This window comes from Chlamydomonas reinhardtii, chromosome 7 (genome assembly GCF_000002595.2).
Source record: "Chlamydomonas reinhardtii strain CC-503 cw92 mt+ chromosome 7, whole genome shotgun sequence".
NCBI lineage: Eukaryota > Viridiplantae > Chlorophyta > Chlorophyceae > Chlamydomonadales > Chlamydomonadaceae > Chlamydomonas > Chlamydomonas reinhardtii.
In genome coordinates, this window is record NC_057010.1 from 2,917,858 (window position 1) to 2,938,613 (window position 20,756).

The 20,756-nt window shown below is 65.6% G+C and overlaps 3 protein-coding genes across 3 annotated transcripts; 1 reads left to right on the top strand and 2 right to left on the bottom strand.

The window, feature by feature from the left end:
- The first annotated feature begins 20 nt into the window (after nucleotides 1-20).
- On the top strand, nucleotides 21-6,244 carry CHLRE_07g332650v5 (uncharacterized protein). Its single transcript, XM_043064214.1, has 14 exons — nucleotides 21-349; nucleotides 434-550; nucleotides 845-922; nucleotides 1,281-1,348; nucleotides 1,752-1,838; nucleotides 1,980-2,013; nucleotides 2,246-2,404; nucleotides 2,873-3,144; nucleotides 3,484-3,541; nucleotides 3,911-3,978; nucleotides 4,352-4,592; nucleotides 4,714-4,851; nucleotides 5,033-5,186; nucleotides 5,475-6,244. Exons 1-14 carry the CDS (start codon nucleotides 293-295, stop codon nucleotides 5,651-5,653), a joined length of 1,710 nt encoding a protein of 569 aa, XP_042922782.1. The 5' UTR covers nucleotides 21-292; the 3' UTR covers nucleotides 5,654-6,244.
- A 10-nt stretch (nucleotides 6,245-6,254) lies between these two features.
- CHLRE_07g332700v5 (uncharacterized protein) lies at nucleotides 6,255-10,160 on the bottom strand. The gene is made up of 6 exons (XM_043064215.1): nucleotides 9,236-10,160; nucleotides 8,319-9,087; nucleotides 8,032-8,181; nucleotides 7,677-7,850; nucleotides 7,168-7,260; nucleotides 6,255-6,675 (listed from the first exon to the last, which is right to left on the bottom strand). The coding sequence occupies exons 1-6, from the start codon at nucleotides 9,844-9,846 to the stop codon at nucleotides 6,469-6,471; spliced, it is 2,004 nt and encodes a 667-aa protein (XP_042922783.1). The 5' UTR covers nucleotides 9,847-10,160; the 3' UTR covers nucleotides 6,255-6,468.
- Nucleotides 10,161-10,618: 458 nt separating this feature from the next.
- Nucleotides 10,619-20,730, bottom strand: CHLRE_07g332750v5 (uncharacterized protein). The gene is made up of 20 exons (XM_043064216.1): nucleotides 20,425-20,730; nucleotides 19,985-20,277; nucleotides 19,650-19,764; nucleotides 19,243-19,396; nucleotides 18,924-19,056; nucleotides 18,585-18,700; nucleotides 18,347-18,455; nucleotides 17,969-18,142; nucleotides 17,040-17,681; nucleotides 16,716-16,811; nucleotides 16,399-16,482; nucleotides 15,954-16,070; nucleotides 15,431-15,778; nucleotides 15,139-15,207; nucleotides 14,783-14,934; nucleotides 14,305-14,520; nucleotides 13,259-13,949; nucleotides 12,935-13,009; nucleotides 11,563-12,729; nucleotides 10,619-11,387 (listed from the first exon to the last, which is right to left on the bottom strand). The coding sequence occupies exons 1-20, from the start codon at nucleotides 20,630-20,632 to the stop codon at nucleotides 11,343-11,345; spliced, it is 5,004 nt and encodes a 1,667-aa protein (XP_042922784.1). The 5' UTR covers nucleotides 20,633-20,730; the 3' UTR covers nucleotides 10,619-11,342.
- Nucleotides 20,731-20,756: the final 26 nt, after the last annotated feature.

A 20,756-nucleotide genomic window follows, 5' to 3' on the forward strand; every position in this document is an offset into this window, starting at 1 on the left:
TATGCACTCATTAGCTAACATACACAGGTGTTCGACTGCGACCGGTGCTGACACTGGGCTGCATCAGTTTGTCTTCCTTGCGATCCCGAGGACGCAAACGAAAACACAGGCACCGCCTTCAATTTCTATCATAATACACACTACTGCAGCTTCACGGCTTTGCTTTCTTTGTTTGTGAACCCTTGTGGCAACCGACACTGTCTGTTCAGTGCACGCTGTAAACCCGGTCCATGGCTGCGATAGGCTAGTTACAGTATCTGTCGGATTGTCGTGGCGATAGCTCCCAAGCAAAATGTTTGAGCCCGTTTCTATCACCCCCAGCATCACCGCGGCGTCGGTGTACCGCAAGGCAAGTGCTCCAACCCCCAACCCCGTTGCTATCCAGCCCGCCTTGTGCCCGGCACCTTAACCAAGCGCCTCCCTCGTCTTCCAGGTGTCATGGGCCATCCTGCCGCTGTTCTGCCTCATCAGCGGCGCATGCTACATCGACCGAACCAACCTGGCCTTCGCCTCCCTGCAGCTCAACCGAGACTTGGGCTTCAACGCGCAGGTGGGGAATGGTTAACGCGGAAGGAGGCGGAGCAGGGAGGGGGATGTGTGACGTGTGTTGTGTGGATGTGGATGGGCGCAGGGCGCGGGTGAAGGGCTGCGCCGTACGACGCTCTGCGTGCCGGGCTGCCGCACGTACCGTGGGCGCGGACGCTTCAGCTCCAACGATACTCCCCCGCTTGGGGCAACTACCACCACATGCCATCACAGCAGCATTCCCACCACCATCCCCCGCTACCCCGTGCCCCACACACCACACGTGCCCGTGTGCCCCCCCTTTCGTACGCCCCGTCAGGTGTACGGTCTGGGTAGCGGCATGTTCTTCCTAGGCTACTCGCTGTTCATGATCCCTTCTAATGCACTGGTCACCAAGGTGCGCGTCTTTGGGGGGGATTGTATGCCTGACGAAATGGGTTGCAATCGTTAAGGCATCGTCGCCCAAACTAGGAATGCAGTGCGAGCTCCCGGGGGTCGAGCCCTGTGGGGAAGTCGACTGGGGGGATGCGGTTGTGCTACATGAAGTAACCGAGACCCCGAACCCGAAATCAGCATAACTGACGAGACCAGCCGGAGGCGAGGCTGGTGTTCGCAACTTGGGCGGCGGGCGGGCAGGAGAGAGCACTGCAGCGCCGTCCCATGCCCCCGCCTGCCGAGCACAAGTCCCGAAGCCATCACAGGTCCCGCAGCCAGCTCAATCGTATGTCACCTCTCGCACCTCCCCCTCCTTGCAGCTGGGCGCGCCCCGCCTGCTGGGCATACTGGTGACCACCTGGGGCTGTGTGGCGGCCAGTTTCACCAGGTGGGGTCGTTTGAAGGATGGAGGTGTGTGTGGTGTGTGGTGTCTGTGCGTGGGGGCGTGGTGGGGGTGGCGGGCGGGGGTGCGGATGGGGTTGTCGGAGGGCGGGGGGCAGCGGAGTCGTGCAGCTATGGACCATGGGGATGGTGGGTTTTGCGGGCCCATGCGGGCCGGCATGTGGGCATGTGGCGCGGACCCACCGCCACACCTGCGTGGCCCCTGCTCCATAGCTGTGCTGTTCGTGCATTCGGGCAGCCTGGCCCAATCCCTGTACACAACGTTTGCCCCACACACAAACACATACACACACGCGCGCACGAGTTGCGTTTTCCATTCCTCGTGTTTCCTAACACACACGCGCATCCACACACACGCCCCACACACGCCCCACACATGCCGCCTGCAGTCTTACGTCAGCTCGGCAGTTTTACTGGCTGCGCTTCCTGCTGGGGGCGGCGGAGGCGGGCGCCTTCCCGGGCATGTGGTACTACCTGTGAGTGGAGGCCGGCTCGGGTTGGGGGCACGCACGGCTAGGGGAATTGTAATTACCAGCCCAAGCCAATGCCGAACAAGGGATGTCCGGGGGTGGAGTGGCTCTGGAGCTAGAGTGGGCTAGGGGGCTGGCTTCCAGCAGGGGGGCTTCCAGCTGGGGGGCAGGCTTCCAGCAGGTGTGTGGCGGCGCAGCCATCATCCCACTGCTGCTGTTTATTGACTCCTTGCACAGCTTGCACACCTCCCAGTCCAGTCGATCGTCACACGGGCTCCCCTTCCCGTCCCCCTTCCCCTCCTTCACTCCCCATTCCCCTTGTCCACTCCCCTCCACCCCTTACTCCCCTCATGTGTGTGTGTGTGTGTGTGTGTGTGTGTGTGTGTGTGTGTGTGTGTGTGTGCTGTGCCCAGCTACCTGTTCTTCCCAGTGGACCAGATGACGGTGCCGCTCTCCGTCATGGAGGCCGCGGTGGCGCAGCCAACGTGCTGTCGGCGCCACTGGCGGCGGCGCTGCTGGCGCTGGGCGGCGCGGGCGGGCTGGCGGGCTGGCAGTGGCTGTTCCTACTGGAGGTGGGGCGGGTGGGGGTCGGGTGGGGAAACTAAACCCCGCGAAGCCAATCTAGCGGAGCACAGGCAGAGGTGTTAGATGCAAGCGATACTACGTATGCGAGGGGGCCGACGCGGGGTGCCGGGGTAAGGGGCACAGGACAGAGGAGATGGGGGGGGTACACGCATGAAGGTAGTCGTAGCCAAGGGGGGGGGGCGTGGCGTGTGTGGGCTGGCTGGGGGAGGTGTAGGTGAGGTGCAGCCGCAGTGTGCACTGGTCGATGCGTTGAACCTGGGGACGTCCAACCAAGCTGTTGCATACAAGGACGGTGTCGACCCCTTCCGTGTCGTGTGTTCCCAATACACACACACACACACAAACACACACACACACACACACACACACACACACACACACACACACACACACACACACACACACACACACACACACACACACACACACACACACACACGCGCGCACACACACAGGGCCTGGCCACCGTGGCTCTGGGTGTGGTGACTGCCTCCTGCCTGCCGCCCAGCCTGTCCGCCGCCGGCTTCCTCACCGGCCACGAGCGGCACTGGCTCATGCAGCGCATGGAGGCCGCAGGCGGAGGCGGCAGCGTGGTGGGCGGCAGTAGCAGCGGTGCGCTGCTGGCGGGAGTCAGCGACCGCGGAGCCGGCAGTAGCAGCAGCGCCGGCTGCTGTGGCGGCGGCGGGCGGAGTCCGCTGCTGGAGGCCCTGTCCAACGGGCGTGTGTGGTGAGTATGTACAGGGCCTTTGGGGGGCAGCAGTCAGTGAGGCTGGCGGTGGGACGGAGTGTGAGGCTGTGTGCGGGGGCCGGCAGCGCGCCAGCGCTTCTTGGCCTGCAGCGGTCGTGTGTGCGCGGCAGCACGTGGACGGAGTGGACTCCTCTCTCGCACGCGTGTTGCTGCCGGCCTGCCGCCGCCAGGCCCATCGCCGCCCCACGGCCCCACCCCCTCGTCCGGCTCCTGCAGCCCCCGTCGCGACTCGTTTCCTGCTTATGATGGAAACAGCGAAACTCATTAATTTCATGTGGGCTCGGAGTGACTGGCCCCTCCCCTCACTGCCCCCGGTAGGTACGTGGCTGCCATGGGGCTACTGAAGAACATGGCCTCACACGGCATTCTGTTCTGGGTGAGTGCGCCGGGCCGCGTGTGTGTGTGTGTGTATGTGTGTGTGTGTGTGTGTGTGTGTGTGTGTGTGTGTGTGTGTGTGTGTGTGTGTGTGTGTGTGTGTGTGTGTGTGTGTGTGTGTGTGTGTGTGTGTGTCAATGGGCCCGTGCATGGGCGGCGTGTGGTGCGGCCACCATCTCGCCGGCTGCCAATGCCACCTCTCGGCTCCGGCCCCCCGGTTGGGTGACGAGTCCCTGACTGTTGGGACCTAATTCGTTGGGCTCGGGCATGTAACCCCCGCCCCTCCACCCCCACCCCCCTACCGTCTACCACTTCCTTAACTAATCATGAATGTAACCCCCGCCCCTCTACCCCCCCCCATCCGCCTCAGGCCCCCATCATCACCAAGGCGCTGCTGGAGCACCGCGACATGGATCCCGTGCAGCTGGACTGGACACGGTGCGGGCAGTGGGGGGGAAGGGAGAGGAGGGACGGGAGGGGAGAGGAGAGGAGAGGAGATGGGAGGGGAAAGAAGGGAAGGAGCAGAGGGGATGGACGGGACACAAAGGCGGGGGGGTATGGATGATGGGGCAAGGCAAGGCAGCGGCTTAGCGCCGGGTGGGCGAATTCGGGGACAGGTAGTCCGCGCATCACAACAGGGCGAGAGTGTTTGCCATTGCCAGCCCGGATAGCCCCACTCGACACAGCCTACACGGATCCCTCTCGACCCTTCCCGGCCCCTCCCCTCCCGACCCCACACGTCCCGACACACGGCTCCTCACCTCCCAACCCCGCACGCCCCAACACACGGCGCCTCCGCCTGCCCCTGCAGGCACCGCGGGGGCGACGTGGTGGCCACCGCCGGCCAGCCGGTGGGCCTGGGCGCGGCGGGGGAGCTGGAGGACGGCGACCCGCTGGAGGGCGGCGCGGGGGCGGCCGGCGGGGCGGGCGGGGGGCTGGGTGGCGGCGGCGCGGCGGCGGCGGCGCACATCAACACGGCGGCGGTGCTGCTGACCGGCATTCCCTTCGCCTGCGCGGCGGTGATGTCGCTGTGGCTGGGCCGAAGGTCGCAGGTAGGTGTGGTGGGGGCGTGGAGGGATGGGTGGAGGGAGGGGCGGAGGGAGGGGTGGAGGGGGAAACGCATCTACTTTCACCACCACCACCACCATCCAATCACCTGCTCTCGACCCCCAGGCCAAGCACGAGCGCTCGCTGCACCTGGCCGTGCCCTACCTGGGTGCGGGGCTGCTGCTGGCGTCCCTGCCGCGACTGGCCGCAGCCAGCCCGCCGCTGGCCCTGGCGGCCGTGTCCGTAGCGGTGGCGTGCGTGCAGGTGAGGCGGGCGGGCGGGCGGGCATGTGGCGTGCGTGCTTCAGTGCACATTGATTGAGTGCAGCCCACGCAGCCTCCGAAACCCGCGCACGTCCCTTGAGGCCAATGCCCTGTTCTGCCGGCTACCCATATCTCTCAAACCCCTAACCGGCTCCCTCCCTCCCTTGCCCCTTCACCTCCAGGGCACCAACAGCATCATCAATAGCTACGTGCCGCTGGTGTGTCCGCCCGGCTCCGCCGCCGTGCCGCTGGCCATGGCGCTGTACAACGCAGTCGCCAACCTGGGCGGGCTGCTGGGGCCCTGGCTGGTGGGCGAGCTGGTGTGGAGGGGAGGAGGTGAGGCAGGCAGGCGGGTGGGTGGGCGGGTGGGTGGGCGGGTGGGTGAGGTGGATGGGCAGGCGGGTGGGAGGGCGGGCGGCCGGTGGGAGGGCGGAAGGCGGGAGCAGGCGGATCCGGAGCCAGGGCTGAGGCCTAGCGTGCGGACCCTGACGGGTGGTGAAGCCGCGGGTGTGCAGCCACGGCCACCTCCAGCACCACCACCCTACCGCCCGCTCCGTTCTCCATGAACCGCTCACCCCCTCCACCACAACCACAACCCCCACAACCACTTGGCCCACTGCGCAGGCTACGGCGACGCCTTCCGCGTGTTGGGCGCGGTGATGGGCGCGGCGGCCGTGATGGCGTGGCGCACCCGGAGGTGGCCGCGCGTGAACGGGCCCAGCAGCGGCGGCGGGGCGCACGAGTCCGGTGGGCCGCTAGGGAGCAAGAACAGCTTGGAGCTGGAGGAGGCCGTCAGCTTCTGAGGCGCATGCTGGCGGTGGTGGTGGTGGTGGTGGTGGTGGTGGTGGTGGTGGTGGTGGTGGTGGTGGTGGTGGTGGTGGTGGTGGTGGTGGTGGTGGTGGTGGTGGTGGTGGTGGTGGTGGTGGTGGTGGTGGTGGTGGTGGTGGTGGTGGTGGTGGTGGTGGTGATGGAGGCGTCTGGTGGTGCCGTGAGGCGATTGCGACTGCCACTGCCCGATGTTGTGTGCCGCTGTGCCCTAGGTAGTTTGGGCGTTGTGCATGTGCGTGTACATGTGCAGGGGTTTTGATCGTCCTGCCGGTGTGTGTGGCAGGCACAGATAGTGTGCTGTGGCTGAGGTGCGATTGGATGCGGCTGAATAGCACGGGTATACAACTTGGAGTGGTTTGCGTGTGGCTATCTCAGACCGAGTACCGTAATACAGGTCCGAGTTTCAAAGGCCGAAGGTTACATGCGGTTCTGCCCTTTCTAACTCGGGTTTCTGGCTTTCTGGGTCAGTCCCTTGGCGCCCTCCATACCATATTTCGCTACTCACATGAACTCACATCCATCGCGGTCACTTGTGTTCCAATTTCCGAATGTAACGACACCCGTTATTGCCGTCTGGTGCACCAGCGACCCTACTCCCCCGACTCCTGAGAACGGAGCCACTCCTCTCCCGCATTCGTTTCAGCACCGCTCACGTTGCCGCCGCCGCCGCCGTCGCCGCCGCCGCCCCAGCCCAGCCCCAGCCCCAGCCCAAGCCCAAGCCCAAGCCCCAGCCCAAGCCCCAGCCCAAGCCCCAGCCCCAGCCCCCGCCCCAGCCCCCTTACGACACAGCTCACGTTGCCGCCGCCGCCGCCCCAGCCCCAGCCCCAGCCGCCTGGTGCGGCCGGCGCTTCACCAGCTGCAGCACTTGGAAGTCCCCATCGGCCGCGGCAATGGAGTACACGGACAGCTCGGCGCAGTCATCGCAGTCGGTCTGGCCGCGTACGAACTTGTACTGCTCCATGATCGTGTCCGCCAGGGCCGGCCGCTTCTCGGCAACCTGTGCACGCGTGTTTGTGTGATCGCGCATGGGGTCCGTTGGCGGCATCAGGCGCATGCGACACACAGTTGTGGTGTACATGACGGGTGGCACACGTCACGAAAGGTGCCCTGCTGTGAACTGCTAGCCCTGGCTGCTCTATGATACGGTAGTACGGCAAACAGCCAGCCTGATGCTGCGTACCGGGGCCTCCCACATGAGGGTACCTGTTGCCTTGTCGCCACACGGCCCGATCCGTCCCTGCCTGTCACCGCGCACACCCCACACACCCCGCATACCCCGTGTCCTCTAACACGTTTCTCACACATGCAAGCACACATGCCCACACCTGCACGCACACACACACACACACACACACACACACATACACACACACACACACACACACACACACACGGACACACACACACGCGCGCGCGCACGCACACACACACACACACACACACACACACACACACACACACGGACACACACACACATGCACGCACGCACCGCCGTCTTGAGCTCCCGCACCAGCCAGCAGGGGGCCACACGGACCGGCAGCAGGCTCATGGCTGGCTGGCCCTCGTCCACGTGGACCAGCACCTGATAAGGGGGCGGAGGGGACGCAGGTGTCCGGGAGGGGCGCCCTAAGCTAAGGGCATGGTGCGTGGCGTGCGTGCAGCGGCACCACAGGCAATACGTGCCTACTGCCTACACCCTAGTAGCCGCAGCGCGCCGCTCCGCCGTCACCAAACCAAAAAATGCAGGTTTGTGGTTGTTCCATGTCGCATGGACGAAGGCGAGCCGAGTCCACGCCGTGCCCACCCTCTGATGTGAGAAGGCAGCTACATCCAGTGAACACACAAGACCGGCCCTCGCCTCTCCTCTCCTCTTCACTCCCCACCCCTTTCCTTCCCCTCACTGGCATGACCTGGCCTGCCTCACCTGCATCACCTGCGTCAGCTGCACCCTACGGGACCTCGCCAACCTGCCTAAACCCTGTCCCATCGCACACTCACCTGCATTGTGGCCTCGCCTCGCTCGCGCATGTGCAGCACCGCCCCCTGCCGGATGAGGCCGGACTCCAGCAGTGCGGGGATGTGGCGGCGGCGGCCCTCCACCACAAGCTCATAGCGGCCCACCTGGAAGCGCCGCGCTCGGGCGTTCGGGGCCAGCTTGGACAGCGCCTCGGCCTGCGAGGCATGCGCGACGCAATGTGCTTGGTTCCTTGTTGTCGGCGTCAGCGACTGCCGACTGTTGGATGGCAAAGGTTTCGAGTCACATGCCCATGTATATCGATTGTTATGAGCCGTGCAAGAGGACAACCGTCGCACAGCCCTGCATCTGCGCCGTGATGCCATACGCTGTGCGCACCTCCAGGCTGAACGCGTTGTGCCAGGGAAAGACCGTAACGCCCACAGCCTGGTTGCTGCCCCAGCTGCCGTAGAGCACCACCGATACACGCGTCACCGGCTTGCGCACGTCAACCACCACCACCTTGCGTGTGAACGGCTCGCCACCCGGCTGCAAGGGAGGGGACGAGCACGTACGGCACCACAGCGCTGTAAAGCCAGCACCAGACGACACAGCAGTACCTAGTGTCACCAAGCTGCCTATCACAGAATCAAGTTTACTATTGCCAACCCCAAGCTGTCAGATACCTGTGTGACGTAGGAAACCAGGTCAATGCGCGGCTGCCCGACCAGGCTCACAAACGTACAGCCGGTCCGTTCTCCCCAGCGGTTAATATTGAGCGTTACCAGCTGCGCCATATCGCGCGGAACGGTTGCAAAGGCCGTCCACGACATCGTGTCATCGTGCGCAGGCAGCAACGGGACCGACAGCTGCAACATGCCGCCGCCCAGGTCGATGGTGGCTGCTGCGTTGACAGAGGCTGTAAGCGTCGTGATGGGCGCGGGGGCGGGCCGGAACGCCTCCGAGTCGAATATGTACACAGCCAACTTGACGTGAGTCGGGCGTGGGGGGGCCACAGCCGCAGCCGCGGCTGTTTCCGCCGTAGCGCCAGCTGGTTGTGGCGGCGGCGGCGCTGTCCGGATGCACCTCCGCAGCTCCTGCTCCAATGACGCCAGGGCTTCGGAGGCACTGGGCCGCCGGGCGGGGTCGGGCTGGAGGCAGCTGAGCAGCACGGTCCGTAGGTGCGGCGGCGCGTGCGTGGGGACGTCTGGGGCGCGCTTGTGCACGCCCACCTGCACGGCAATCTGCCCGATGTGCAGGCCAGCCCACGGCGGCTGCCCCGTCAGTGCATGCAGCATCGTGCATGCAAACGCCCACATGTCGCTCTTGGGGCTGATCAGACCGTCTGAGCCTGCGCCCGCGCCGCCGCCTGCGCTGTTGGTGCTGGTTCCCGCCGCCCCGCCAGCCGTTGAGGTGCTGCTGCCGCCAGTCCCCACCATGAACTGCTCAGGGGACCTGCATTACGAGGAGGAAGCCGCAAGCCTTAGATGACTGAAACAAGCATGCTTGACAAGCAATGCCACTTGGGCCAAGCATGAGCGCGAGTGACTGCAGTGGCCCTATCCCGCTCCCGCCGCCTCGCCCACTGCACACAGGCGCTCACATGTAGTTTGCTGTGCCTGCCACCTGGGACAGCGGCGCGTGCTGACCCAGCGTGGACCGCACCGCCCGGCTCAGCCCGAAGTCGCACAGCAGCGGGGCTCCCGACTCGTCTAGCAGCACGTTGTCGGGTTTGAGGTCAGCCATCACCACACCGTGACAGTGCAGCTGCGCAAGGCCGCGAAGCAGGTCGCGCGCAAGCAGGGTCGCCTCATCGCTCGCCATGCGCCCGCCCGGCTGCTTCGCCAGGCTCTGCGCCAGGCTGCACTGGTACCGGCACATCACCAGCGCCAGACGCCCGTCCTTGACGCTGATGCCCACCAGCCGAGCCATGCTGCTGCAGCGAAGCGACAGAGACGCCAGCGCCGCAACCTCTCGCCGCAGCGCCGCCCGGCTGTCCGCGGGCCCCAGCAGCGGCAGCAGCTTGACGGCCACATCCCTGCCGTGGAACCGACCAAGCATCACGCGGCCGAAGGCGCCCGAGCCCAGCTCCTGAGAGGTGAGCTGCACGTCCGCCGCACGCAGCACGGGAAGCAACACGGGCTCGCCGTCACCACTGCTGCTGGTGCTGGTGCTGGGCTCGCCGCCGCCCAGGAGCCCGCACTCCCGCAGCATCCGCGCCTCCTCACTTCCAGTATCACTAGCACCGCCATCAATCGCCTCTAGCAGCGCGAAGTTGCGAGGGAGGGCGCTGCGGGCAGCCGGTAGCGGGCCCCGACACACTGGGCAAGCCCCCGGGAAGGAGGGCCGCATCAAGCATGCCCGGCAGAACGTGTGCCCGCATGGCGCAACTAGCGGATTGTACTGGTCGCGGTCATACGAATTCATACAAATACTGCACGCCATATTTATGTGCGGACGACAACAATGCCAGTGTTTATTCTGGTGTTGATTCGCGTCACGGTATGTACATTCTAGATAATCTGCATAACAGCGCCCAAAGGTGCTGAAGAGAAATGTCAGTCTCAATCTCAGTCTCAGCAGCAACTGTCCCCATCTGTCCACATTCGTGGTGTGATCGCGGCCACCCAGGTGCCCCATGCACGCCCCGTGCCGTCGGGACGGTCGGGTGTTGGTTTGAGTGGTACTTGATTGCGGACCAGGCGTGCGGACCAGGCGAGCTACGACATACTGAGGTGTGGGCGATGAGGGGGGAGTGGCCCGTCGGCACGCGGCGACTCGCGGCGGCGCAAGGTTTGGGATGTCGTTCTTGTGGATGCGGGTGCCACAAGCAGGACTCGGGCGCTCCGGTACCGGCGTACAGCCGCAGCAATGTGGCCAGGGCAGGGGGCTGGCGGGAACTGTTCCCCAGACTGGTCCCCCATGGGATTGTCCCTTCTTACCATTTCATTTCCACGCCTTGCTTGCAAGAGCCACGCATGCAGCGTGCAGGCACATATTACAGTATTTGAAACTGCATCCAGTGTGCCTTTGACTGTTTGGTGGTTACGCTCTTGACAGTCAGTTCCGCGGGTTTCCTCGTTGCCTCCCAGACTCCCGCACAAATGCCCCAAGCCGTACCGGCTAGACCACCAGTACAGCAAGCATGGACGGTTAATAACTTTGCAGCTCATATTAAGCCGTACACCGTGTGCTCTCCCACAACCAACCCAATGTACCGTATTCGGTCAACTTTGCCCTTATGCTTGACATTCACACCATCATAGCATTTGGCAGGCAGCACCTGCAGACGGTTTCCCGTCCGCAAGTCCGTATGTGTCCTTTGGGTTATATCGGCATCTTCTATCCGCCCTTCCATATGACGTCCGTAGCACACACGACGATCAAGGCATGGTAACAAACAAAATCAGGTTCGCCAATGCGCACGCCAAGATGAAGTTGCAAGGTTACTATCTTTCCCCAGCCATTCCAACCATATCAGCCCTTGAGCAACATATATACTTACATTGCCGCTGTAGTGCTTTGCTTATGCACGCACGCGCGCACACCGCTTACTTGCCAATGTGCTTCGCTACAAGGTTCACATTCCCACTCATGCACGTTGGCCGGTGCTTGGTTGCCCCGCTACATGCCACTCCATGATGCAGTGTTGCAGACCGTCAGCACTGTGCGCTGGCTCCTCGTGAGCAGCTGCGGCACTGCCGCCCGCCTCAGGACTGCCGGGACTCCCAGAATACAATTTCGTCGCCATCCAACTGCAAGGCAGGGCGGGAGGAAGGGGTTCAGCAGGGCAGGCGGGGTTACGAGGGACGGCAGGACACACGGCAGGCGCTATTCTGTATACCGGTACTCGGGCTGCCCTACCGCGGGGTGAGGTTACCCACTACCTAGACTACCCACGTAGGCGACCAGCTAGATTCGGTGGCGCACCTGGAACGACTGACGGGACGAACCACCCGGCTGCTCCTGTGATGCCGATGCTGCCGCATTTGGGGTAGGGACTGGCACCGGCTGCTGCTGCTTCGGGCCCCGCCGGAACAGCCGCAGTGGGTTCACCGCGGCCAGCGTGCTGAAGACGGGGTTGCGCCGCTGCTGCTGCTGCTGCTGCTGCTGCTGGGCGTTATGCTGCATCTCTTGCTCTTGCTCCTGCTCCCACAACCGCTCCTGCTGCCAGCGCTCCTCCGCCTGCCGGCGCTGCTCCTGCTCCCACCGCAGCGCAGCCGCATGCTCGTCGGCAGCTGTGTTCCCGGTCTGAAGCGGTGCCTGTACGAGGACCGCCGCGGAGTTCTGTTGCTGCTGTTGCATTGGAATCGGTTGCTGCTGTTGCAATAGCTGCTGTTCGGCCATGGCCCGCTGCTGCGCCTCCAGCTGCTGCCGCAGCTCCGTGATCTGTCCCTCCAACGCCGCATGCTGCTGCCGCATCGCCGCCGCGTACTCGGCCGCAGCTGCGTCCAGTGTCGGCGAGGGTGCCGGAGCCTGCAGCCGCAGTGAGGGCTGGGGCTGCGGCTGTGAGCCTGCCGTGGCAGCGAGAGGCGGCGCCAGTTGGACCGGGGAGGAGTGCGGCGCGGTGGGAACGGGCGGAGCCACAGGGGGCGGCGCCTTGATGAAAGTCGCTTCTGACAGCGATGCCACGTCGACAGCGTCCTCCTCTGAGGCCGAGGTGCCGGCTACCGAACCCGAGGTAGCTCCTCCTGCTCCAAGTCCTGCCGCCGCGGCCTTTGTCAGCGCCAGTGTCTGAGGCGGCGGTAGCGACATCGGCTGGTGCGATGCAGGTGCTGGTGGTCGGGATGGTGTGGATGGGGACTGTGCTGGTCGCGATGCAGCACCCGGTGTCGGCGAGGGCGCGGGCGAGGCGGCATTCGTGGTGAAGGGGCTTGGGGCTGCCGGCACAGACGCTGCCGCCGCAGTGCTGGGCCCGGCCCCTGCGCTGTTGCCTGCTCCCACATCGCCTCCATTTCCCGGTTCTGATGCCGCTGACTGCGACTGCGGCTGGCTCGCCGGCTCCTGCTGCAGGCCTAGGTCCGGCGGCAGTGAGGCGGCCGCGTCAGCTTGGCCAGCTGCTGCAGGCCCCTGCTCCCCTGAGGACGACGGGTCATTCTGCAAGCACGGGGACCGCGGCCAAGCCGTGCATAAGACCAAATTGCTGCCAGCGCTTTCCAGCCTTCCCCTACCCACGCTCCACCCGGCACTCCACCCCAGCAAGCAGTCCATACGTGTGTTTCTCCATGGGCGGGACCACCCACACAATCCAGCCCCACCCTCACCCTGCCCTGCCACCCCGCCGCCCTCCCGCCGCTGTTACCTCCAGACCGGCGATGTAGTCCTCCACGTCGTCCTCCGCGTCACTGAAGTCGTCACCGTCCAGTCGCTTGGCCAGCTGCGTTGTGCACACATGTACAAACGCACAAACAGACAGGTAAGGATCGACGCATTACGGGGCGCGCATGTTTCTGTCTGTCATAGTGTCATACATAAATACAACTACGGTGTTCGCGGTAAGACACATGGCAGGGCCGTGCTGATTCGCGCAGTCTGATTGGACCTGCCGCCGTCATGGCCGCGACGGCCGTGGCTGCACATCACAGGCTTGCCAGCTGCATTTTACCCAACACGGTGCACCACCCACCTGCTTCAGGCTGGCCCGCCGCAATGACTTGTAGCTGGTGTCGCCCAGCATATCCGCGAGGGACAGCATGCCGCCGACCGCAGGGCCCAGCGTGCTTAGTGGCGACCAGTCACCACTGCCGCCGCCATCACCCAGCCCCAGCGATTGTGACGTGCGCCGCCGCTGCATGCGGCCAGCGCCGCCGCTGCTGTCGCTGGTGAAGCCGGCGACGGCAGCCCCCAGACCGGGGGTCAGCGAACCGTGCGGCTGGTTAGGATGCGAGTGATGGTGCGGGCTGCGATGCTTGCGGCCGCCGCCACCACTGCTGTAGCCGCTGGCGCCACTGCCACTCACCCGCATGGGCGGGCCCCCACCGCCGGCGCTGCCATGGTGGTGGTGATGCCCGTGATGGTGATGGTGCCGGTGGTGATGATGGTGGCTCCCAGCAGCGCTAGCGCCACTGGCGCCAGCCGCGCCGCTGCCGCCACCTCCCGGGGCGGCGCTGCCGGGCCCGCCACCGTCCATGGAATCGCAGCGCGACAGCGCGTGTGCGGAGGCTAGTGCGGATGTGTTCTTTGTGTTGGACAGGCGCATGGCTGTGTCGGGGTCCTCGCCCAGCAGCCGCAGCAGGTCGCGAATGAGGCCGGAGCGCGGGTCGTTGTTGGGAAGCAGCTGCAGCTGAGTGCCCAGCGCAATCACCGTGTTGGTGGTCCTGGGAACAGGCGGCCAGGCAGGTAAGGAGGTAGCTGGGCAGGAGGGTATGTGTGAGGAGTCTGCTCCGTCAGTGAGGGTTGAAAGGACTAGACGACCGTGCGAAGCATGCGAGTGAGCTAGGCAGGAGAGCGGGGTGCGGCACAGGGCCGCAGACAGCACGCGCTTGCGCCTCCGCGCACACGTGTCATGGCGCCCTCCTCCAAAAGTCCTCGCACCCGGCCCCTCGCACCCTGCTCACTGTCGTGAACTATAGAATGACCCCAAAAGCGCCGGCCCAACAGGGCCTATTACTTGCGAGTCATTCCAACCCTGATATAGGGAAGATGGGATAGAGGTTGTATCACGATACTCACCTGATCTCGCGCAGGGACGGCGGGTCGTTTGCCACCAGCGCCCGGATTGCGTTCACCACCGGCCGGCAGCAGGCCAGCCCGTGCGCGCCCAGCAGCATGTCTGCCAGCCCGGGGATGCCGCCGCGCATGCGGAAGGCCTGGGCGGAGGCACCCCAGCGGCACGCCACCGCCACAGCGGAGGCCACCGTGGACGGCACCAGCGCGGCCGTGGCCCACCTGTGCGTGTGGAGGTAGGGGGAAGCGGGCGGGGTGTGTGGGCGGTGGCGGAGATGCGAGCATCGTGCGGGCGTAGCTGGTGGCGGCAGCGGGAAAGACATACACAGTAAACACGCACAAGGCGCGCCTGCTGTTCGGACTTTAAGGATCGTAACCTACGGTACTGTTCAATTTTGTGGCTTGCGGGCGGTGTTGCAGGCCGTGCCTTCCTCACCACCTCAGCCTGCCCGCCCCCGCCCTGCCCTGCCTCCCCCGCCCTCACCTGGGGTGCAGCATGTCCACCAGCAGGTCAATGCCGTCGTACCGCACCACGTCCGCCAGGGCCGCCTGGTCGCCGTCGCCCAGCAGGCACAGCGTGGCGCAGCACAGCACAGCGCCCTCCACGTCGCCGTTGACCGCACACGCGCCCAGCCACTGAACGCAGCGAGGCGGCGGGGAGGCGGCGGGGAGGCGGCGGGGCGAGTGGGTATGATGAGTTTTACGGTTTGGCTTTGGACTGAGAACGGGTCCTTGCAAGCCGTACACGTGGGCACGCGTGTCCGTCATCATGGCTAGGAGGTTGGTGCTATCCGCAGTCGTACCCAATGCATAGGCCGTACCCGCGCCCAAGTACCCCACCTCGCAAATGGCCTTGACGGCGCCTCCCTCCACTGCCCGACTGGCCAGCGCCTTGTGGGCGGAGATGTTCTGCGAGGGAAGGGGTAGCCGGCAGTACAAGATGGCGTGAGCTCGGGGGCATAACTTCGGCCCGTACAAGTCATGCCTCAACGTCATTGGCGCGCCCTGTTGATGCTATGGACGGTGCTGGGCCCTTGTAACTGAGCTCAGGAGGCCCGTTTCCACCTCCTCATCCGCTGCACCGCTTGTGCTGACCACCACCACCACCACCACACCGCCAGCCCCAGCTCACCTGCAGCAGCAGCCCCAGCAGGTGTGCCACCTCCAACTCCACAGCCGGCGAGTGCCAGCCCCCGCCCAGGATCCGACCCGTCGCCGCAGTCGCCGCAAACGCAGTCGCCGAGCCGTCCACCGGCCCAACTCCCAGCGCCCCGCCGCCCCGCGCCCCCGCGGCAGCCACCGCCGGGTCTGCAGGGCCTCCGGGCGCGCCGGGTGTCGCTGCCGACGAGGCGGGCACGCTGCCCCGCCTCAGGTGCTGTGCGGCCGCCAGTCCTTCCAGCGCCTTGACCACGGGCGGCAGTAGGCCCAGAGACAGCAGGTCGCGGGCGCAGTTGGAGTCGGTGGCCAGCGCACACAGCGCCTGTTAAGCGAGACGCAGATTTCCGGAGCATAGGAGAGGGGCGGGGCAACACAGATGGACTACGGTGGTGACACAGATTTCGCGGCACCAGACATCCGCGGTCGCTGTCCTTCCATAGACTCAACTCCCAGACGCGCCGCCCCTCCCCGCCCGTCCCGCCCCCTGCTCCACTCGCCTGCAGCGCCAATACGCCCGGCTTGACGGCCACTCCGAAGGCCAGCAGCACGTGCAGCAGCGCCTCATGCACCCGGGCCAGCCGCAGGTCGGGGTGGGCGGGCACGGCCATGGACACCTGCGCATGCCGGCACGTCGGTGAGCTTGTGTGTGTGTGTGTGTGTGTGTGTGTGTGTGTGTGTGTGTGTGTGTGTGTGTGTGTGTGTGTGTGTGTGTGTGTGTGTGTGTACATAGATGTGTGTATGTGTGTGTCTGTGTGTGTGATAATTTAATCGCCAAGATCTCGAACAGACTGGAGCGTAGGTTGCCGATGCTGAGCAGCATGCCAGCCGAGCGCGCAGTCGGCGGCATCAGTCCCGCAACAACACCCTGGTACTCGCTGGTGCACTGGGCGGGCACAGCCGGACCAGGCCGCATGGCCCGGGCGCTCACACGGCGGCACTCACGTTGGCCATGCCGCGCACGCAGGCATCCAGCAGGCGCCGCGGCAATCCATCCAGAGAGGCCACCTGGGCGCCGGGCGCCGCGGCCTGGGGGCGGTGGATGGGGACGGTCGGAGGGGAGGATGAAGTTGTGGCCAGGTCAAGCCGTGTCCCACGATGCTCCTGAATCCATTCCTTGCGGATGGCGCAAGCAACCACGTGAGCGCGGTGGCTTGCACCTCATGTACCCACAGGTCTTAGGCCCTGCCCCACGCTCCTTGCCTGCCCATCTCTTCATCCCTGCCCCTCCCGAGCCCCGCCCGGCTCCCGCGGTCGCTCACGATGATTGCCAGCAGCCGCTGCAGCAGCACCAGGTGCGCCTGCACCTCCAGCATGCGCAGTGCGCCCGCGGAGCCTCTGGACAGGTCAGCCAGCGTCTGTGGGCGCGCAAGATGAGCAGCAGTGCACAGCGGCGTTCAACGAAAATAGCACCGGAGGGCGGAAAGGACGCAAGGCTTGGGTGCATTAGCGCTGGGAGCCGCAGCCCCGGACGTGCGATGGAGGTGTGGCATGACATAGAGCCGCTTGAATCCGCAGCGCCACACACCCAGGCAAGGAGAGCACCCCAGCAGCAGCCCGTGCTTGCACCGCTCCACGTGCCTCACCTCCGTCGCCTCGACAACCACCGCCACCGACGGCGGCAGTGACGCCCCCGACGTGCCCTCTCCCGCCGCCGGCGCCATCACCTGCAACCCACGCACCCCGCCGCCGCTTCCCGCCGATCCCGCCATCCCGACCAACCCTCCCACCGCCGCTGCTGACGGCAGTTGCGGCAGCGGCGCGGCCGCCGCCTCCAGCAGCACCTGCAGCACGGGTACCGACAGCAGCGCGCCCTGCGCCGCGGGGCCGCCCACGCCGCTGATGGCCATGCAGCGCACCAGCGCCAGCAGCGCCAGCTCATGCGGGCTGCCGCCCTCGTCCTCCACCCCTGCCACCAACAGCGACCCGCCGCCCGCCACCAGCCCCCCGCTCACGCCCGCAGACCCCGGGCCGTCCAGCCCTGGCGACGCCGCGCCTGCGGCGGGTGAGCGCGGCGAGCCTCCGGCTGAGAGTGGGGGCGAACCGGCTTCGCTGCCCGAGGCCCAGTGCGGACTGGCCTTGACGCCAAGGAAGGGCAGTAGCGCGTCCAGCGCGCCTGCGCTGATGAGGCCGGGGCGCAGGGCGGGGTGCGCCGCCATGTTGACCACCACCCGCAGCGCCATGGGTGTGGCGGGGCCCATGCCGCCGTGGAGCAGGCCCAGCAGCGCCTGTGGTGGTGGCAATGGTGGTTGTAATGGTTGTAATTCCAATCCTAGCTCACACACGATCAAATGAGACCGAGACCCCCACAAGTTAGCGCACAGCGAGGCTACCGACACAGGACGGAACGCAGCCCGACGACGTCAACAGTGCCTCCTCTTAGCCCACTGCGGATCCCTGCACCGCCTTCGCCCCTGCTTCCCTGCCTCCTCCTTTCGCATTTTGCTGCCTTCGCCCCTGCTTCCCTGCCTCCCCCCTTCCGCGGTCTGCTGCCCTTCTCCCGCACATGCATCACCTGCATGCTGGTGGGCCCCTGCATGCGTAGGATCTCGCGCCCCGTGGCCTCGTGGCCGCACATGTTGCCCAGCGTGTGCGCCGCCGCGTGCGCCACGGGCGACTGGGGGCCGGCGGCCAGGCAGCGCAGTAGCGAGGCCACGGCGCCCACACGCAGCAGCTCCTCCTTGGCGAACTGCATCGCATGCGGTGAGGTGCGCCGGTTGGTGCAGTGCAAGCGCGCTGACAGCTTGTGAGATACCGTACGGTAAGTTCGGATCGTGTGGGCTCAAGTTTGCCGTCATCGAGGCACAGGGTCGGGCACAGGTATGTGGCCTGGTATGGCATCGTTAGCCCTGCTGCAGGCGCTGGATTCCATCACGCAACCTGCAGTCCGCACCTGCAGCGCTGACAGCTGTGCCAGCGCCTGCGCCGCGTGACCCGTGGCCTCGGTGCGGGGGCCGGCATTGCTGAGAAGCCGCAGCAGCACCGGCAGCGTGCCGCTCTCCCTGCAGCCGTGCGCGCATACGCAGGTCCGTGAGACCCTGGAAACATGTCTGTGAACAAGAGCAGCGCTGGCCCGGCAGGTGCCCTGTGCTTTCCGTTGTCGTGCCACTGTCCAGCCCTCAAAAGCTCACTTGAATGCGGCGGAGGCGGCTGGCGAGGCGCCCGCCGACAGTGCTGACAGGCAGCGCACAATGGCGCCCTGGCTCGCCTCATCGGCGCTCGCTGCGTCCAGCGCGTGCAGCAGAGCCTGTGTTGCAAAGCAGAGCAGAAGGTTTGTATGGGAGGCTGTATGTTGACGATAGACAGACATACAAATGCATGCGTCTCTGTGCATGGCAAAGGTGTCCAGCTGCATCTTTGCCTTGGAGACATAGCGAGTCTTTTACGCCGCAACTCTGCGAAGGCCACACGCGTACACTCACTCGCCCCTTTCTCCTCTCCGCCGCCCGCCGCACCCCCACCGCACTCACCTCCATGCCGTCCTTGGTGGCCAGCTGCGCCCGCGGGACGTCCAGCACACACAGCTCGCCCAGCAGCTGGGCCGCGCAGCACGACACGCGCGGGCGCCGCCCGTTAGCCGCATCGCCCAGCCAGCGCACACACCTGCGCCCACAAGCACACGGCAAGTGGGGGCGTGCGCGTGAGTCCCTTCCGCCTGAGCTGCAGCGCTGCCACGACGGCCCCTCCCCCACACGTCCACCCGCCGCCCCAAGCTAACCCCGGGCGCTGCCCAAACAGCTACCCGTCGGGCCTTGTTGCGTTTGTTGCGTTTGTTGCCACCAGGCGCACCTGCGCACCACCCCCTGTGACGCCAGCTCCATCCGGCCCGGGTCGTCCCCCGCCAGCGCCGTCAGCGCTGCCAGCGCCCCCGCGCAGCCCGCCACCACCACGTCCGAGCTGGGCCGCTCCACGCCGCCGCCGCCAGGCAGCAGCAGCGGTGACGCTGCGGCGCAGAAGCAATAACAGGTGGAAGGCACGATTTTCCATTGCAAACTCGCTCGGGGCAGGCGGCAGCAAGCTCGCCCAACATCTCCTCCACCCGTCTCTTCCCTCTGATGAGGCTTTCAACCACACGCCCACGCCTCCATGGTATATGGATCAGTCCTTGGTGCGCGGGCACATACTGCCCCGTTCATCGCAATGGGCGTGCGCGCACTTGTTGTTTCCCTTTGCAACACTCCCCCGGTGCCGCTCACCCAGGTCTAGGTACGACATGAGTGGTCGCGACACGCCGCTGAGGCGCAGTCGCAGTCGCAGCCCCGGCGCCTCCCGACACAGCTCCTCAGCCGCCTGTGCCGCCACCACCACCAGCTGCGCGCGCAAAGGGCAAATATGCAACCATGCGCATGTGGGAACAAACGCGGACCGTCAGGTAGCGCAGCCGGAGCATGGAGACCACATGGGCACAAGCGTTGCCGCCTGGCGGGCAGCGATGGTGTAAGCCTACCAGTACCGGCATCGACGCCGCCGCACCTCACTCCCATTGACATCCTCACGCGCCCATACGTTCGCAGCCGGCCCTGCGGCTTACCGCATGGTTCAGGCTGCTTGCCGCAGTATCTAGGCTGCGTGCCAGGCCCGCTGCGCCGCCGTCCGCCTCCGTGCCGCCCGCGCCCCCGCCGTTCGCGACCGCCCCCGCCGCGCTCCACCTGTGCGGCCGCTTCAGCCACTCCTCCACCTGCTGCAGGACGGGGGACGGGTCGGCTGCGCCGCCCCCGCTGCCGCCCTTGCCGCCTTCAGAGGCGCCTGATGGCGCGGCCCGGCCCTCAGATTGTGCCAGACGCAGGCTCCGCACCGCGGCCAGGCGAGGCTCGGGTTGTCCGTCTGTGGACGACAAGTCAGGGGAACGCTGCATGTGGGCGATCTACCAAAACGGGTGCCGCATATAGCGCTGGAAGGGGCGTCAACGAGACTCTGTCACAGACCGACCCAGCGTCGTGTCGCTTGCCGACCCAGCCGACACCAACTCACCCAGAGCCACAATCCAAAGCATCAGAATGTGTCGCTTCCGCCGATAGTACTCCTCTAATGGCGCCGCGCCGGCAAAGGTTCGCGGGCTCAGCTCAACAAGTCGAAATGCGAACCGCGTTGGGTCCTCCAGCAGCTGTGCGAGCTGGTCATCACGCTGGAGCCCTTTCCATACCAAGGACACAATGTCCAAATCCGTTAAGACACTCATGGTAGGCTGTCAAGGCCAAAAAACGTGTGGCGCTTGCACACACACTAGCGCCAGTCGCTGCATGAGGATTGCAGTCATTAGCGATGTCCAAGCTCAACGCGGGACCGGGCTCAGAGTCGACGTC

Bases quoted from the DNA above. Each gene is read 5' to 3' on its own strand.
- CHLRE_07g332650v5 (XM_043064214.1), top strand. From the start codon at position 293: ATGTTTGAGCCCGTTTCTATCACCCCCAGCATCACCGCGGCGTCGGTG. The intron at 2,405-2,872 runs GTGGGGCGGGTG...GCACACACACAG, and splicing joins AGTGGCTGTTCCTACTGGAG to GGCCTGGCCACCGTGGCTCT. The intron at 3,145-3,483 runs GTGAGTATGTAC...TGCCCCCGGTAG, and splicing joins CTGTCCAACGGGCGTGTGTG to GTACGTGGCTGCCATGGGGC.
- CHLRE_07g332700v5 (XM_043064215.1), bottom strand. From the start codon at position 9,846: ATGCTGCGGGAGTGCGGGCTCCTGGGCGGCGGCGAGCCCAGCACCAGC. The intron at 9,088-9,235 runs GTGAGCGCCTGT...CTCGTAATGCAG, and splicing joins GCAGGCACAGCAAACTACAT to GTCCCCTGAGCAGTTCATGG. The intron at 8,182-8,318 runs GTATCTGACAGC...CCTCCCTTGCAG, and splicing joins TGGTTTCCTACGTCACACAG to CCGGGTGGCGAGCCGTTCAC.
- CHLRE_07g332750v5 (XM_043064216.1), bottom strand. From the start codon at position 20,632: ATGAGTGTCTTAACGGATTTGGACATTGTGTCCTTGGTATGGAAAGGG. The intron at 16,483-16,715 runs GTGAGCGACCGC...CACCGCCCCCAG, and splicing joins AGCGGCTGCTGGCAATCATC to GCCGCGGCGCCCGGCGCCCA. The intron at 14,521-14,782 runs GTGAGGGCGGGG...CCACACGCACAG, and splicing joins GTGGACATGCTGCACCCCAG to GTGGGCCACGGCCGCGCTGG.